The 14799-nt window shown below is 40.8% G+C and overlaps 1 protein-coding gene across 4 annotated transcripts; it reads right to left on the bottom strand.

The window, feature by feature from the left end:
- Positions 1-1433: 1433 nt before the first annotated feature.
- urb1 (URB1 ribosome biogenesis homolog) lies at positions 1434-13055 on the bottom strand. 4 transcript variants are annotated; one of them, XM_028419952.1, is made up of 39 exons: positions 12814-13055; positions 12556-12695; positions 12325-12476; positions 12109-12238; positions 11928-12024; positions 11761-11846; positions 11547-11672; positions 11333-11463; positions 11058-11253; positions 10838-10975; positions 10579-10752; positions 10357-10498; positions 10148-10270; positions 9941-10053; positions 9732-9845; positions 9378-9494; positions 9136-9274; positions 8895-9053; positions 8543-8742; positions 8244-8462; positions 7980-8165; positions 7023-7854; positions 6700-6904; positions 6435-6621; positions 6308-6366; positions 6036-6223; positions 5830-5940; positions 5694-5757; positions 5448-5616; positions 4961-5063; positions 4721-4881; positions 4498-4609; positions 4176-4282; positions 3829-3972; positions 3613-3722; positions 3312-3518; positions 2899-3143; positions 1946-2524; positions 1434-1764 (listed from the first exon to the last, which is right to left on the bottom strand). In XM_028419952.1, the coding sequence occupies exons 1-39, from the start codon at positions 12938-12940 to the stop codon at positions 1574-1576; spliced, it is 6783 nt and encodes a 2260-aa protein (XP_028275753.1). In that variant the 5' UTR covers positions 12941-13055; the 3' UTR covers positions 1434-1573. The 4 variants fall into 4 exon arrangements, with proteins under 4 accessions (XP_028275753.1, XP_028275754.1, XP_028275755.1 ...); XM_028419953.1 differs by having other exon boundaries at positions 2899-3140; XM_028419954.1 differs by having other exon boundaries at positions 11333-11457.
- Positions 13056-14799: the final 1744 nt, after the last annotated feature.

Here is a 14799-nt window from a genome sequence, read left to right as displayed (position 1 = left end):
TGGACAAACCAAAAAAGCAGCTAGAAACACCCGAATTTCCCACACACCCGAATGTGCCTGCACTGTCGGCGGGGCGCAGGGACACGAAAACAAATACTCGATGTAATTACCAGAAGAATCAAGAATTACTTGAGCTTTTCACAGCTCAGACATAATATAAAAAAATACCAAGTTTTAACAATACCCAAGTTACTGGGCCCTCCTTATAATGTATATTATTGATTAACAACTTTTACTTTAGCATTGAAACACTATTGTAGCACTATTAGGTGTCGAAGCTCATTGTTTTCTGTCTCCCTTATACAAATGAAATATTGATTTGCATTCGCTAGTGCCATAAATTATAACATTTCCAAGTACAGCAGAGGTTTATTACTCGGGTCACTCCTACGCCCCCTACTGTACGGGAGAGTGTGTTTGTGTGTGTGTGTTTATGTAAGGCTCCAACAAATCTGATAAGAAACGACTGAAGAGTGAGCATACGTGCATGTGGGTAAGGATTTGACGTATTATTCTCTAAAATTACAGACAGCCAGGTCAATATTTCTCTTTATTTTCTGTTTGTTTGTTGTTTGTGTTGCTGTAATTTTAGTTTTTGTATTTTTCTACCAGCTTTTGGAGAGAAGAAAGCAACATTAAAATGGGATGATGGATGTTACAGAGAATTCAACCAGCATTACTCCGTATGAATGGGAATACTATTATGATTATCTTGATCCTGTGATTGTGGATGAGAGCAAACTGAAATACAATAAATGTAAGTTTCTCTCCTTTTTTGTATTTACCTCTTTTTTTATACACAGAAATAACAGCTTTCTTTTTCCCTTTCAGACTCAATTGTTATAATATTTTGGATCATTCTGGCAGCTTTTGTAGGATTTCTCTTTCTCAGCTTGAATCTAATGTCTCGCAGTGGTAACTTGCAAAAGTAAGTGTATTCATCTTTCAAAGGGACTCTATACTAAAAACACAGGATTGTAATTTAACAACAAAAATATCTTGCATGCTGTTGCAGGAGCCACAGGTCAAAAATCAAAGGATGTCACAGAGCATCAAGTGCTTAACCAAAAGCAAAAGGAAATTGCTTTAAAATTTAAGGTACTGAACGCAAACTCTGAATCACTAGTGAAAGTGTAGCAGGGGATGATTTGTAGCAGTGTAAACAATTTGGCAAATGATTTATTTTTCTTGTCATTTGACTGAATCCCTATGAAGTGCAATGCTACACGATAAACAAATGTTATGTAACACCTATTGATCTTGTGCTTTAAACAGTAGTGTGTTCGTATGTAAACCCTGATCTGGGTGTAAAAAAACATGGACAACAGATTTATATCAACCTTGATTAAACATATTAGCTTTACTACTTTTAAACAGTGTTTGTATTAACCCTGCAAATACACATTTGAAAAAAAAACATCACACCTTAACTGTTAAGAAAAAATGTTGTAACTCAACATTTAATATGAACTTTTTTTTTTTTTTTTTTTTTTTTTTTTTACAAATGTTTACAAAATTGGTGTACAATAACAAAAAAGTACGTTTTAAAGAATGTAGCTATCAGATATTATGTTTAACTCTTCATGGTAATGATGTCACTACAGATGGCTCTGATGACGTCTGGGGTCTGCGGTGATTTTGAGGATTTCTGCGTCTTGCACTTCACTCTGGTGACCAGACTGACATGAGACAGGAACAGCTCTGCTGATGTGGCTCCACTCCACATATCATGGATGTACAAAGACAACAGAAACAGCCCTGAGTCTGGAAGGAAGACGACAGGAAGTTTCATTCATTTACAGTAAAACTTGTTTTGAAGTGGTATTGTGTGGCTTTTGAGATACTAACAGACAATAAACATGAATCTTAATGTTTTTGCATTAATTGTAGTTGTGTTTTATTAGTAAGGAACAGAAAAGAGTGTTTTTTGTATGTATGTTCTTACCATGCCTAGACTGATCATGTCCTGGTTCAGGTCTGCAAGCGGAGACGACTGCCTGATGTAGTTCTGGAAGGTTGCCTTGGGCCTCCAGTAAGCAGGTCATAATGTTGGTAAACATCTGGAGGGTTCCTTCTCTTGGTGAAATGCTGGCGTGTTGCAGAGTTTCAAAGGCCTGGTGGTAGAGCCGTAGGAGGTCTGCTTTCCAGCCAAGATCCACCAGCACAACATCCACGACTTGCTTGTGTTTTATCACAGCCTTTTCAACCCAGTGCAGGAATTCCTTTGTTCTGTTTTCATCATAGAGGTCTTCCACCAACCACCTCAGGGACCACTTTGTAAGCAGGTGTGCAGTATCACTGGCCAGCCAACTGGGATCCAGTTTGTCTCTTGGCTGAGCTGTCTGGGGCTCAAAAAGGTGACACGCAGGCTCCCAATGAACAAAGATACCGGTGAGATAAAATTTACATTCTGTCAGGAGACGCTCCTTATGTTGCTCAGTCTCAGAGTCTTCTGCCAGGTTCTCTTTTTGTGTGTGGGTCTGGGAAGACAAGCTTTTACCTCGGGCCTTCTCCTTCCCTGTCCCTGAAGAGGAAGACAAACAAAACAATCTCATTAAAGGAGTGAGTTATTTACTATGAAACGGAACAAAGCACGCAATGTTCCAAATGTTTTAAAAACTAGGATATATAGAAAGAGCAGCGCACTTTTTAACCCTTCGTGCTGTTAATTTTTTTACAGTAAGGAGAACAAGCCCAAAAACAGGCCAGGGCCCATTGGTGTTAACTTGTTAACATGGTCCTAATATTAAATATTAGTCAGTATTTAAACTGAATGCAGTCTGTGAAAATTTGGCTAAAATGTCCTACAGTTTCTAAATATGGGAATTTATATTTTTTGGCCCATCACTTGGGATAAAGAAGCAGCTCAGTATAACATCATTTGTAGAAAGCACTCACCAATACACTCCTTTACTTTGTGCTTCTCACACAGGGCCTGCACCTGTGTAAGGAGGGCTGTGTTATGGGACAAGGAGGCCCAGCAGTGAAGTAGAGTGATGGCTTCAATACTGGAGAGTGGCTGTGGGTGGAGTGTGAGCCGGTCAGCCTGTTTGCTGACACTGAGAGCAGTCCTACGATGCTTCAGCACAGAGCACAGAGTCTGCAGAAACAGGCTGAGCTGAGCGGCCTTCACACCCAACCTGCTAAGAGGAGAACAAACAAACACTGTCATCCTTCACCAAAAGGCTGTAAACATTCACTATGTGTTATTTTAGCTTCAAGGTTATCACACACATGTAGGCAGTTCTGTGCCTGAAGAGATACAGTTTTATTCAGTTTACACTTTTCCATGATTGAGGTTTGTGCATTACCTGATGTGTCTGCTGATACTTGCTGCTACACACAAGAATTCATTAATGAGTGGCAGTGGAAGACATTTGACTCGGCTCTGAGGTTTCTCCCCTGCGGACGAGGTGGCCTTGGCTCCATCCACCTGCTTGTCTTTCTGTCCAAGGTTTGTGAACCACAGCACGTGGAGCAGATCAATGACAGCACAAAGTAGCTGCTGGCCTAGGTTCCTAAGGAGCACAATGAGAATTTTACAGCTACTGCAAATCTGAGTATAGAGATAAATAGTATGAAATTATGACCGAACTTTACTTCCAAGCGTACCTTTTTTCCACTACCTGTATAATCCAGGTTAGGAGTGCAGAGCTCTTGGTAAGATTATAAGCTGCTTTGTTTGCACAGGAAGCTTTGGACAAAACTCTGATGATCTGAGCCTATAAGAAGAAACACGCATGAACAATTTCACATTTAACAATTTCTCTTCTTCATAAGCATACTGATCTATGGTCTTAGGGCTTTCATGTTTCCAACCGTGTGTACCTGGAAGTGGTCATCACACAGGGGACTGCTGCTGAAGCCTAGGAGGATCTGAAAGATCCCCTGTTGGTTGCACAGTTCATAGCAGTGTCCATCACTTATTCCTTCCTCTAGCACATTTAGGATCCACTCACGTTCTATCTTGTGCTACAAAAAGAAAAACAGAATCATACTCTGATCACTTACCTGTTCACAGAAAGAGATAACTATCTAAAAACAAACAAAAACAAACACAAGAAGGCTAAATACTGTTGACACAAGAACGAGCTATTTAGACAGTGATTTATGAGTTCAGGGACACATCACCAACCTGCAGAATAGAAAACAAAAACAATGTTTTCCTGTAATACCTCTAAGTCAAAGCCATAGAACAGCTTGAAGAACTCAGGGACTCTTCTGAAGTCCAAACTCTGGTGGGAGAGCAGGAACCTGTTTAACACTACATACATGTGGTCCTCTGAGGAAACAGGAAAAGAATAGAGGTCAGTGATATGTATGGTATAGCAGGGCTAGCATACTATGCTATATGTAAAAATACAATAAATAAAGAGTCCACTCACTGTAATTCCTTAGTCTTGGCTAAGTCTTAAGTAAGTATTGAATTACATTATGTTTAAAGCAGATCAGGGATCATGTGATTAGATATAGAGCCTAAATAAAAGGGTTACGCACCTGGTTTAAGCATCTGCTGAGCCACTTTACAGATGTAAGTAGTCAGGACAAACGGAAGCCTTTGATTCTGCTGTGTAATTCCATTTTTCACGGTGTCCATCAAATACAGAAGCTGTTAGGCAAAAACAAGCATGTCAGTGTTTCTGGAGGTGATTTTCCACACACATAACTTTTACACACCCACACCACACACAGACACACATTACTTTCACTGACAGTTTACCTGTCTCTTCTCTCTGAACCGAGCACCCTCCAGGTGATGATAGAAGCTGCTAAGGACGTGGTACGCTGCCGCTCTCACCTTTTCATCATAGCTACTTAGTGCCATTACACATACTCCGAATGCATGACTCGATACAAACTTGAGACAGTCAATGACACATTCTGCAACAGAGGAAGCAACAGATACACTGACTGATGACCTAAACCCATGACTCTGAGTAATGACAGGCAATGATCTTACCTGGTCGCAATATGGCACTGAACAGAGGCAAAAGAAAACAGGGGTCATATACATTCCCAGGGTTTTTCAGTGCAACGTTATTATTCAGCAGTTCATCTGCACCCTAAAAAGAGAGCAAAAGATTTATGAGCACTGTGTGCTCATTTTATTCCTGCAACGTTCTGGAAAAGAGATACTCAAAAATGCATTTCGTGCATATAACACAAATGGAATGCCATACATCATAAAAATGAAAAAAATACATTTTATGCTATAACTACTTACATTTTTACAGCCTCACCAAACTAGGCGTTGGCCACAATTCTCTGTACATCTATTCTAGAAATATATTTCACCATGCAGAGGCACCGCACTCTAATCAGTATGCAAAATTCAGGCACGGTGCCACCCAACAGATTATTTTTGTGCCATTCTGAATCAATATCAAACAAAATCTAAATATCTTTTTAAATGCAGATTAGAACAACAAATGTGATTAAAAATGAACCTGTAGGATGAGTTTGCGCTGCTGTGGAAAGTGTGCAACAGTCTGGAGCATCCTGTCAGCTTTCAGCAGGGCCAACAGTTCGTCTGAGCTTGCCTGCTTCCACAGGGAGGCTCCCAGGCTTTTCCTGGTCTTGTGGTGCTCCACAGCTGCCGGGCCCCAAAAGAAGGATCTGTGGTTCAAAACTTAATAAGCGTTTGCAACAAATAAGTGCATCTGTTAAATGGTCAAAACAACAATGCAACGTACTGAAACTTCAGCAGGCTGACTTGGTTTCTTTCATATTCCTGAAGAAGCAGTAACAGTTTCTGATCTGCAAAACAAAATGTAAACTGAAAGGAGAAAACACAAACCAATACACAACCTTTATGGTGTGAAGCCTTACCTAAAGAACACAGTGTAGCTCCGTATGCTCCCAATAGAATTCCAAAGTGACTGACGTTACAGACAGTTGGACATTTCTTTACCAGAAAGAGGAGAAGGGACACCAACTCTTCTAAAATGAGAACAAAACAAGCAGGATTGTGCTTAATAAGAAACCAATAAAAGACTGAGGGGTTTAGGTTTTCTAACATTTTTAATGTATGTTACCTTTAGCTTGATACATGCTCTGCTCTTCACTAGAGTCCAGCATGATGGGTAGGAAGAGAGAATGGCTGCAGGTCATCATGTGAAGAGTGGATAAAGGTATGAGGTCCTTCTGGACTTCACTGCCACCATACATCAGCTCCAACAGGCTGCTCAAAATGTTCAGGAAGTGGTGGTCTCTGTAGCGATACCTACAATATTTAAAAATATGTTTGGGTCATCCATGAAAAAAGATACAATACTGTTTGTATATGAGTTGATTTCAAACATCTTACTTTAGTCCATTTTTGACAAAACTGTTCCACTCAGATGCAGCAATGTCTTCAGCTGATGTCTGTGTGAGGAAGATAAATTAGTACAGCAACACTAAGTTTACAAAATGAACACAGACCGTAAACCCACCGGAAGATGCTGCAGTCTTTTTAAGATGTTCTGCTCCTGGTCTGATGGGGAGGTGGCCTGATCTTTAAAGTGACTGTAAGTTGCACTGAGACACTTGACAGCTGCAGAGGTGACAGACTTCCTCCATTTGTCTTGTTCTTCTGTGCAGTCAGCAATTTTCTCAGTAATAACATCCACTAGTTGCCATCTGAAAGAGAAACTGACTGATTTAGCCAACAATGTCTGACAGTGATCGCTCTGTATTATGTGTTACTGTAAGTTTTACCTTTGCAAGCTGTCCACATTTTGAAGAGCACCGGGGAGATCGTTGATCAAATCCCTGATGTCCTTAATGTTTGCAGAGAGCTTAATGAGACTAGCTAATGTTTCTGCAAGCTGGGCTCCGGAGTCTGCTGTCAGGGTTTCCAGGAGAGACTTGGACAATTTCACAAGCAGTGCTTGCTTCAAGGATTTTAAAACTTCGTTTTGCACTTTGGAAAAAAAACAGCAACATTGAAATTAATACATACATGGCTATATAAATAGAGTGTGAAAGCAATTCTTGTGTTTTATGTTTTAAGTCAACACAGAATTTAATTTTCTACCCACCATCGCTGGGTCTTGCTGGGTCCTCTCTACTGGCCACCTGCAAGTAGGTATTAATGAGAGGAAGGAAGGCTTCTGTCTCACTGGACAGCTTCTCCATGTTTGTAGGTTCTAGACACCACACTTCAAAGCAGAGGCGGTGAGTGGAGCAGTTCTGCAGCAAAAGAGAACTGATTGCCAGTGTGTCTGCGATAGGCTGCTGGAGACAGTGCAAGAGCACATTTGTGTGGATGAGTTTGGCGCTGCCTGGCTCAGCTGACAGCGTTTGGAGCAAGAAGGTTTCCAGTGCTGGGTTGGAGCAGGACAGCAGCAGAGTGCCAAGACCATGGAGGTGTGCCTGCGTCAGGAATGTGCCATGGCCTGGGGTCGATTCACACTCTGTGAGGATCTGCAGTGCTGCATGACCATAAACACTGAGCTCAGAATGTGTCCCCTCATTACTGGGGGAGATGAGGCCATCATGGGGGAGAAGTAGCAACTTGGAGACCACCCCCCTGACATTACAGGAATGCATGTAGCTGTGCAGTGACAGAAGTGCTTGGAAGGATCTCGAGTGTGTCTTTACAGGCTGAGAAACCTTCTCTGTCAGTTCCTTAAGAACAGCTCTTTCTACAGCCTCCATGTAGCTGTGAAGAAGCTCCAGATGATTTAGACCACGAAGTATGGGGGCGCTGATCTTCAGCAGGGCCAGAATGTCATCAGTCAGCTGTGCACACAGGCGTTTCAGTCCGACAGGGTTCAGAGAGTGAGGAGGCAACGCAGACAACTCCAAAGCCAAAAACCACTGCTCTAAACACGGATGCTTGAAAATGGAGCCAAGAGCTGAAACAAGGATCTAAAGACAGAAATATGGATTACCTTCAAAAATACTTGATAGGAAGCAGATATTATAGTTAGTAGTTCCAAAATCCATGTTTGATCCATCAAACAAATCATTGTAAAAGTTAATTTTTCGCTGACCTGCTCTTTACTGGCTTCTGCTGAGGAAGACTGGTTGAGTTCCAGAAAAAGGTCTGATCCTTCTTGGGTTTCCTCTGTTGCTGGCTCAAAGGTTTTGGTCTCATGGAACCCTTGCAGCTTAGTCACCATATCGTGGACTATATTCATTAAGGTCTTCAGAAGGGCAGTTCCACTGTCTTTGGAGAACTGTGCAGAGATATATTGTGTTTAGTGTACATGATTTAACACAAAAATTTACTGAGGTGTGAGTTTTTGTTTTCTTACTGTGCCAAAGTTTTCTACTGTAGTTTTTATGTAGAGCAAAATCTGCTTGATTGCAACTGGAAACTCTGTCACTGACATGGAAGCTAGAGCCACATCTACATCTTTCTTTAAGCTTTCCTCGAGGAAAGCGCTCTGTCCTTGGATGTAGGCAGCTTTCAATAGTGCAGTGCAAGAGGAGGGGGTTGGCCCTCCGTCTGGATGGCACTCAAAAGGCTTGAACTGCAAAAAGAAAGCAGTCATTTTAAAAATACATTAAAAAAATACAAATTTAGTTAACAAACGTAGCACTAAAAACTGACCAGTTCCTCATGGCACTGCTTTGGCAGCCATTTGGAGTAGTAGTGATGAAGGTGTATGACGGATGAATGAGCAGGAGCAGAGAGTTCGGAAGACACAAGCTCTTTGTCATACTGCAGCAGAGCCAGACAGAGAGGGAGCGGATCTCTCTGACAGTGCAGCACATCTGAGAGGACTGCAGACAAGTATTCATATACAACCCCTGAGGGAGGAAAAGGCAGATGGTTCATAATGTACAGTGAACAGGATGGAGAAACATAAAGAAGAGGCTTTATATGCAAGACAAAACAAGAGATCTCCCTATGCAGTATTTCATGTAATAATTAAACAGATTTGATGAAGCAGATGTCTGACCCTTATCTGCTGGCAGTTTGTTCCGAGCCTCAAGAGCAGCAGGTACCACTGCACTGAAGGGGAAGGTTTGGATGATGAGGTCTTCACTCAGTGATGGCCCAAATTCCTCCATCTCTCCATCACTACCCTCCATAATGACATCCAGCATGTCTAAGACATCTGAAACACAATGTCAGAATTATCTTACCGACCTGCACATAACTCAACAAATTCAACCTTGTTTCCATCTTTAATCACTCACCATCTATGTGTGAGACTGGGATACTAGCTGCTTCGCCCTCCTGGTTGTTCAGGTTAGCCTGCAGATAACCTGCCTCCTGCACCAGGCCGGCGACTTTATCCATGTATGTGTAAGAATTACACACCAGTTTAACCAGCACCTAGAGAAAGAGCCAGGGGTTTATTATTAGGTACAACTATGTTTTATCTTATATAAAACAGAAATATATATATCAAAGTTGAAATTTAAACACGTAGACTTACCCTCTCCAAAAACTGTATAACAGTCTCCTGGTGGGTTGGTTCTAATCTGGCCAGCTGGTTGAGCCAGAACTCGAGCTCTGACCAAGTGTGCTCAAAGACTCCAGTGTCCTTTAGCACCTGAATATAGAGCAGAGGTTTCAGAACAATGGTTAGGAGCAGTAACAGGAGACATTAGGACTACAACTTCTTTTTGATGAGCTGATTCCCCATTTAATTAAAAAAAGCATTTTTTAACATTCATTGGAGCACTGCTGCATTCAGTTCTCACAAATTGTTGTTTTGCAGATGTTATTCAGGATATTGTACTGTTAAAAAATGTCCATGGCTCATCTTGCACAAGAAAAGGCTTCCTACTTTTAGAACCAGCATCTGTGTAGAGGTTTTCAGGTGGCTACTGCTGACAAACATCTTGAGAAGCAGGTAAAGTACAGATTTTTCTCCAGATGGTGATTCTGTATCTGAAGAATCCTATGAAGACGAGCAATAAAGAATATTTTAAAAACTTGATGTATTAGAAAAAATAAGCACTGACAACTGACACCTGTATATCAATACATATTCACCTGTATGCGGAACCAGGAGAATTTGCTTGCAGGAAGGTCTAAGGCTAACTGCAGTATCTGATACTGCAAAACTGGGGGGACTTCTTCCCTCAGTCCTTTCTCTGACACAATTCCTGGGGAGGCAAATACAATGCTAGCTTTAAAGGCCTGTTGTTTAACAATTACAATGGTAATAAAAAACAGATCTTATCACCAATAAAATCTTACCTTTCAAGAGTTTGCTGAAGTCAAATTTGCACTGGCTAACCAGATGTGGCACCACTTTCTGATAAAGACATATGACCTGAAGAATCAACGCCTTCAGCAGAATGACCTCAGCCGTCTCAGCTCCTACATGAACATAAAGAACAGAAGCCAGTTAATGGACAGTGTTCTACCTTGTTTTAAAGGACAGGCAAGCCGCAGTATGAATTTACCAGGCAATTCTTTTTCAGTTTCTGTCAGTGCTGTCAGCTCAGCATTCCCTCCAGTTTTTGTCTTTTTTTCTTCACCATCAGACCTTTCCTTCTTGCTCAGCGATTGCCATGTCGCGATTATGCTTGTCATGTCGGGCAAAATCTACAAAATATAAAAAATTGAGACTTGTTGGATGCACCTTATCAAACGTGTTTATTCAGACAGCATGGTCTTGAGCGTACCTTGCTGAGTGTTTCTCTGTACTGCTGCATCAGTTCCCCCATCATGTCAACAGTGTAAACATCAGAGTTGTAGCATGCAGACTTGTCTAAAAGATACTCCACATTCTTACTGGCTCTTTTCAAAAGGAAGTTCATCATGGATAGAGTCGTGAGCTGCACTGTTTTGTTGGAAAGCTGTAAAATTGAAGAAAAAACAGTCATAACACAGTCAGACTTCTGACAACACTGATGCATTTATTAAACAGATACAGTCACTTACATTGAGGCCCTGAGTGAAGAAGGCCTTGTTACAAACTGGAGGAAGAGATATCACCATGATCATGGAGAGCAGGCGAGGCAGAGGGACAACCTCCTGAGTTTGAAAGACTGTGGAAATGTCTGGCTGGGCCTCGTAGATCTGACATAAAAACACAAAGTAGTAGTTTTTGTCACATGTTATCTCTTAGTTAAACAAATATACCAAATATAGGCACAAGTACCTTTTTAAGTAACTTGACATTGTCTTGCCAAGCGCTTTTAAGGCGCGGGGTGTATGAATATCGAGTCTCCTTGAAATATCTGGAGAGAATGTCAGGGCTCGCTTTCAGGATATTCACCACCAAGTCTGCCACCAATTCATCCTCAGTCACCTGTTTCAGCCCCACCAAGAACTGAAGCAAGACAATGTTGCCACCCCTGAAAATGAGGAGGTAAACTCTTATAACAGGCATGCAGAGTTTCAAGGAGAGTACAAGGTATCTTTTAAAGAACTCACCTGCCGGCTGTGCCGAGGCTGGCATCATAGAAGCAGAGACCATGCTTACGGGAGCAACACAGGTCAAGAAGGAAGCTGTGGACAAGTTCCCGGATAATACACACTGCAGCAAGCTCAGAGTTTCCCTGTATCTTACAGGGAAGTAATTAAATATAAGTTATAACCTGACAAATTTAAGTGTGACTTGGTTTTGACAGAACAAAAAGTAGCCTACTCTGTTATCATCAGTGGTTGCATCCACAATCCCATTCCATTTATACAGAGATGCAACCGAGGCCAGGACAGCAGGTGTGAAAAAACGCACTTTCTGTGTTTTACTAATGGCCTTGTTGAGTAAAACCTACAGAAAGACACATAACAATAAACGTGGTTAGAACAAGTTATGACAGATTTTACATCAAAAATGTAAACTGCTGCCGAGGACTCACTCTGCTTTTTAAGGTGGACAAAATCAGACTGACTGTGGACATCCTGTCCTCCTTCAGATCCATACGCAGGATCTCTGGCAGCAGCTCTGCCACACAAAATTAACAAATGTGTCCACACACATTGATGATATAAGAGTATGATGTGTCAATTGTAATCCTTATATTACCTTTGATTTCCAATATTTGTCCAATAGTTCCATTATCTCCAGATACCAAAAAGGACAGAATAAACTGGACAAAAGCTTGGCGTACATCAGGTCTCCCCTGCAGAAATAAAGAGGGAGGAGGACAACAGCTAAAGTATCCTGACACAAACTGTAAACTGAAAAGATAAAGGTTGCATCGTACCTTCTTATCCCTCCTTTTGGCCAGTGCAGACAGACCTCTATTAATGTGAATGTGACTTAACACCTCTCTGGCAGCTTCTTGACCCTGAGACACCAACGCAGTCAGCAGGCTGAGGCACTGACGGACAAACCTGCACAGAACCACAGAAACACAACTTTGGTACAATGAAGGATTATTTCAAGTTGTATTTCCCTTAACTGAGATCATTCACTCAACCTGTGATTTTCTGAATGGAAAGATCCCTGCAGGAGCTTCATGTAGCCAGAGAGAGTCTTTTTCACAATCGCATTGCCAACCATGCTGAAGTGGGACAGGTCACTGGCTGTCCTGAGAAGGATCACCTCCAAGCTCTCAAAAATCAGCATCATCTAGACAGGAATAAGATTTGATCAGCATTTATCAGACAGACAGTCAGTGGCATCAATCTAGGAAAGCACTTTGGCTCACCTCAGATTCTATGTGCCTTTCTCCTTCTAGCAATTTGAATATTTCTGCACACTCCATGGAAATTTTAAGGTAACCTTCAACCACATCATACAAGTCAGAGCATGGCAGCTTCTTAGCAGTTGATATGAAAGTCTCCAGTCCTGCAGGCGAGAGTAGAAGAATAGGAAGATTAAAAACTATACAGAAACTGATCCAGTGATAAACTAACAGATTAATAAACCACTTAGTATCAGTTCGTGGATTTTCATGTGAACTTACCCTTCATGGCAGTGGTCGGTTCCTTTAGCATCGATTTAAACACAGTCCCATTGAACTCCGGAACTTTGTTTTTTTTCGCCGGAGTGTTTGAGTCCGGCGGGACGTCACTGCTGCGCTTTTTACCCATTTTTAAATACGAGATAAAGATCAAATACTGACTAATAACTATTTATCAATATTGTGTATTTTTCGTACTCTGCTGCCATAAAAGCGCTGTCAGCGACCCACGTTGTGGCGTAAACACAGAGGGAGCGTCCAGAGAAATTGCTGTCCGGTCTGAAACATTTGCTGCTGAACTTAAGTTCCGTATTCTGTATGTACGTTTAAGAAACTGATAAAAAGTTTTTCTTTATTGATATTGTTTACATTTGGATTTCATTTAGGTTAGTTTTCATTATAAACATGCTATACAATTATACAATGACATTCTACATTCTACATTTAGGTTTTCCTGACACACAAAGCTGTACAAACTGTGAGATACTAACATTTTTATAGATTATTGTAAAATAAATAATGGCAGATAATAGTTCATCAGAAAAAATACATATGATCCATAAACTGATTAAAACTGACTTTTGACTGTTTAATCAAATCCACCCACTTTCATATTCTTCCATTTACATATAAGCCTGTAGAAAGAGACTTTGACATAAATGCAATGTTATTTTTATACCCTCCAGTTTCCAACATGCCTTGTTTTAGCTTTACTCAACAACATAATAAGCAAGGGGAAACACACATTTGGTTGAGACCATGTAGACATAGTTGTGGTTTAGCTTTGTAGCCTATTTGAAGAGTATGTGGTTTGCAACCAAAGTGGAGCCTCTTCTCAGTTATTCTTCCAGCCCAACCCAATCTAAAAGTTGATGTGTAAGTGATAAGGGCCCAGAGGTTCAGTCAGAGCATCTGAAAGATGCTTTCTGAATTACATCTATTTTTTCACTCAGGTTGACCACTTTTAATATCAGTCAGGCCAAATTTACATAAAATTTACATCATATAATAGGAATAGGCATCATGTAAGAATGGATTTCAAAATAACAGAAAATTAATACAGCTTCTGATGATTCCATTAAATTGTTATTCAACTGCTCAGTCAACAGGGGGCGCCATTGCCAAGTTTAAGCGCATGCAGGGTGACTGTCAAACAGCAGTTTTTTTTTTTACAGATGCAATCCAGTCAGACAGACATGCTGATGCGAATCATTTTGGAAGCTGGTGCAATACGTTGTATATTGAAATAGTTTAGTCATCCGGCTGCCAGATTCACTGTGCTAAGGCATAATTATTTAAGACCCACTATGAGGCTGGGCCTGCAGAGTCTGCTATTGTCTGGGATGCTACTCAGGATTCTGGTGATTTGATTATAGCTCACTGCTGTGCTTGCTATAAAACACATCTGTTTGTGGTGCAAAAGCCACAAAAATTCACTTTAATGGCAATTTTTTTTGGAATAAGGTCCCAAATTTATGTGATATGACAGGACACAGAATAACCCTTCACTCTCAGCTCACTGCTCAGTTTTTAGAATTATTTTTTTAACCTCCTGCCTGATATCTGGAACTAAAACCAATGGTCTTGCTCTAAATTGTGGCCCGTTTTTTTATACAAGATAATAAATAAGGCTTTTTACTTGTGTGATCTGATGCAGCTATAGCCAAAGATGATTGCCAGGTCGTTCAAAGCTACAGCCTGAACAGAATATTTAGAGATGAAATGCCTGTAAGGCAGGGCAAAACAGATTAAGGTGTAGCTTTAATCTTGGTACAGGCATGTGAAACATGCCTTAGATCATTTAAAAAATACATGAAAAAGAAGCAAAACACCTCACACTGGACCTCTGAAATCACTGAACACTTTCAAATCATTCAAGGAGAGCTCACACTGTGATGCATGTAACCATCAGGTTTGACAGTCAAGTGTTGTGAAAATGAGTCCTTGAGCTATATTTTTTTAAAATATCAAAATGTACTAACAGGACTT

The sequence above is a fragment of the Parambassis ranga genome, chromosome 13 (genome assembly GCF_900634625.1).
Source record: "Parambassis ranga chromosome 13, fParRan2.1, whole genome shotgun sequence".
Lineage (NCBI taxonomy): Eukaryota > Metazoa > Chordata > Actinopteri > Ambassidae > Parambassis > Parambassis ranga.
Note: the sequence above shows the minus strand (reverse complement) of the source record. Positions and strands in the feature narration are given on the sequence as shown.

Coding starts and splice junctions, on each gene's coding strand:
- urb1 (XM_028419952.1), bottom strand. CDS start 12,940: ATGGGTAAAAAGCGCAGCAGTGACGTCCCGCCGGACTCAAACACTCCG. Junction 7,855..7,979: donor CAGAAGCCAGTAAAGAGCAG/GTCAGCGAAAAA, acceptor TTCTGTCTTTAG/ATCCTTGTTTCAGCTCTTGG. Junction 6,367..6,434: donor AAAGACTGCAGCATCTTCCG/GTGGGTTTACGG, acceptor TTCCTCACACAG/ACATCAGCTGAAGACATTGC.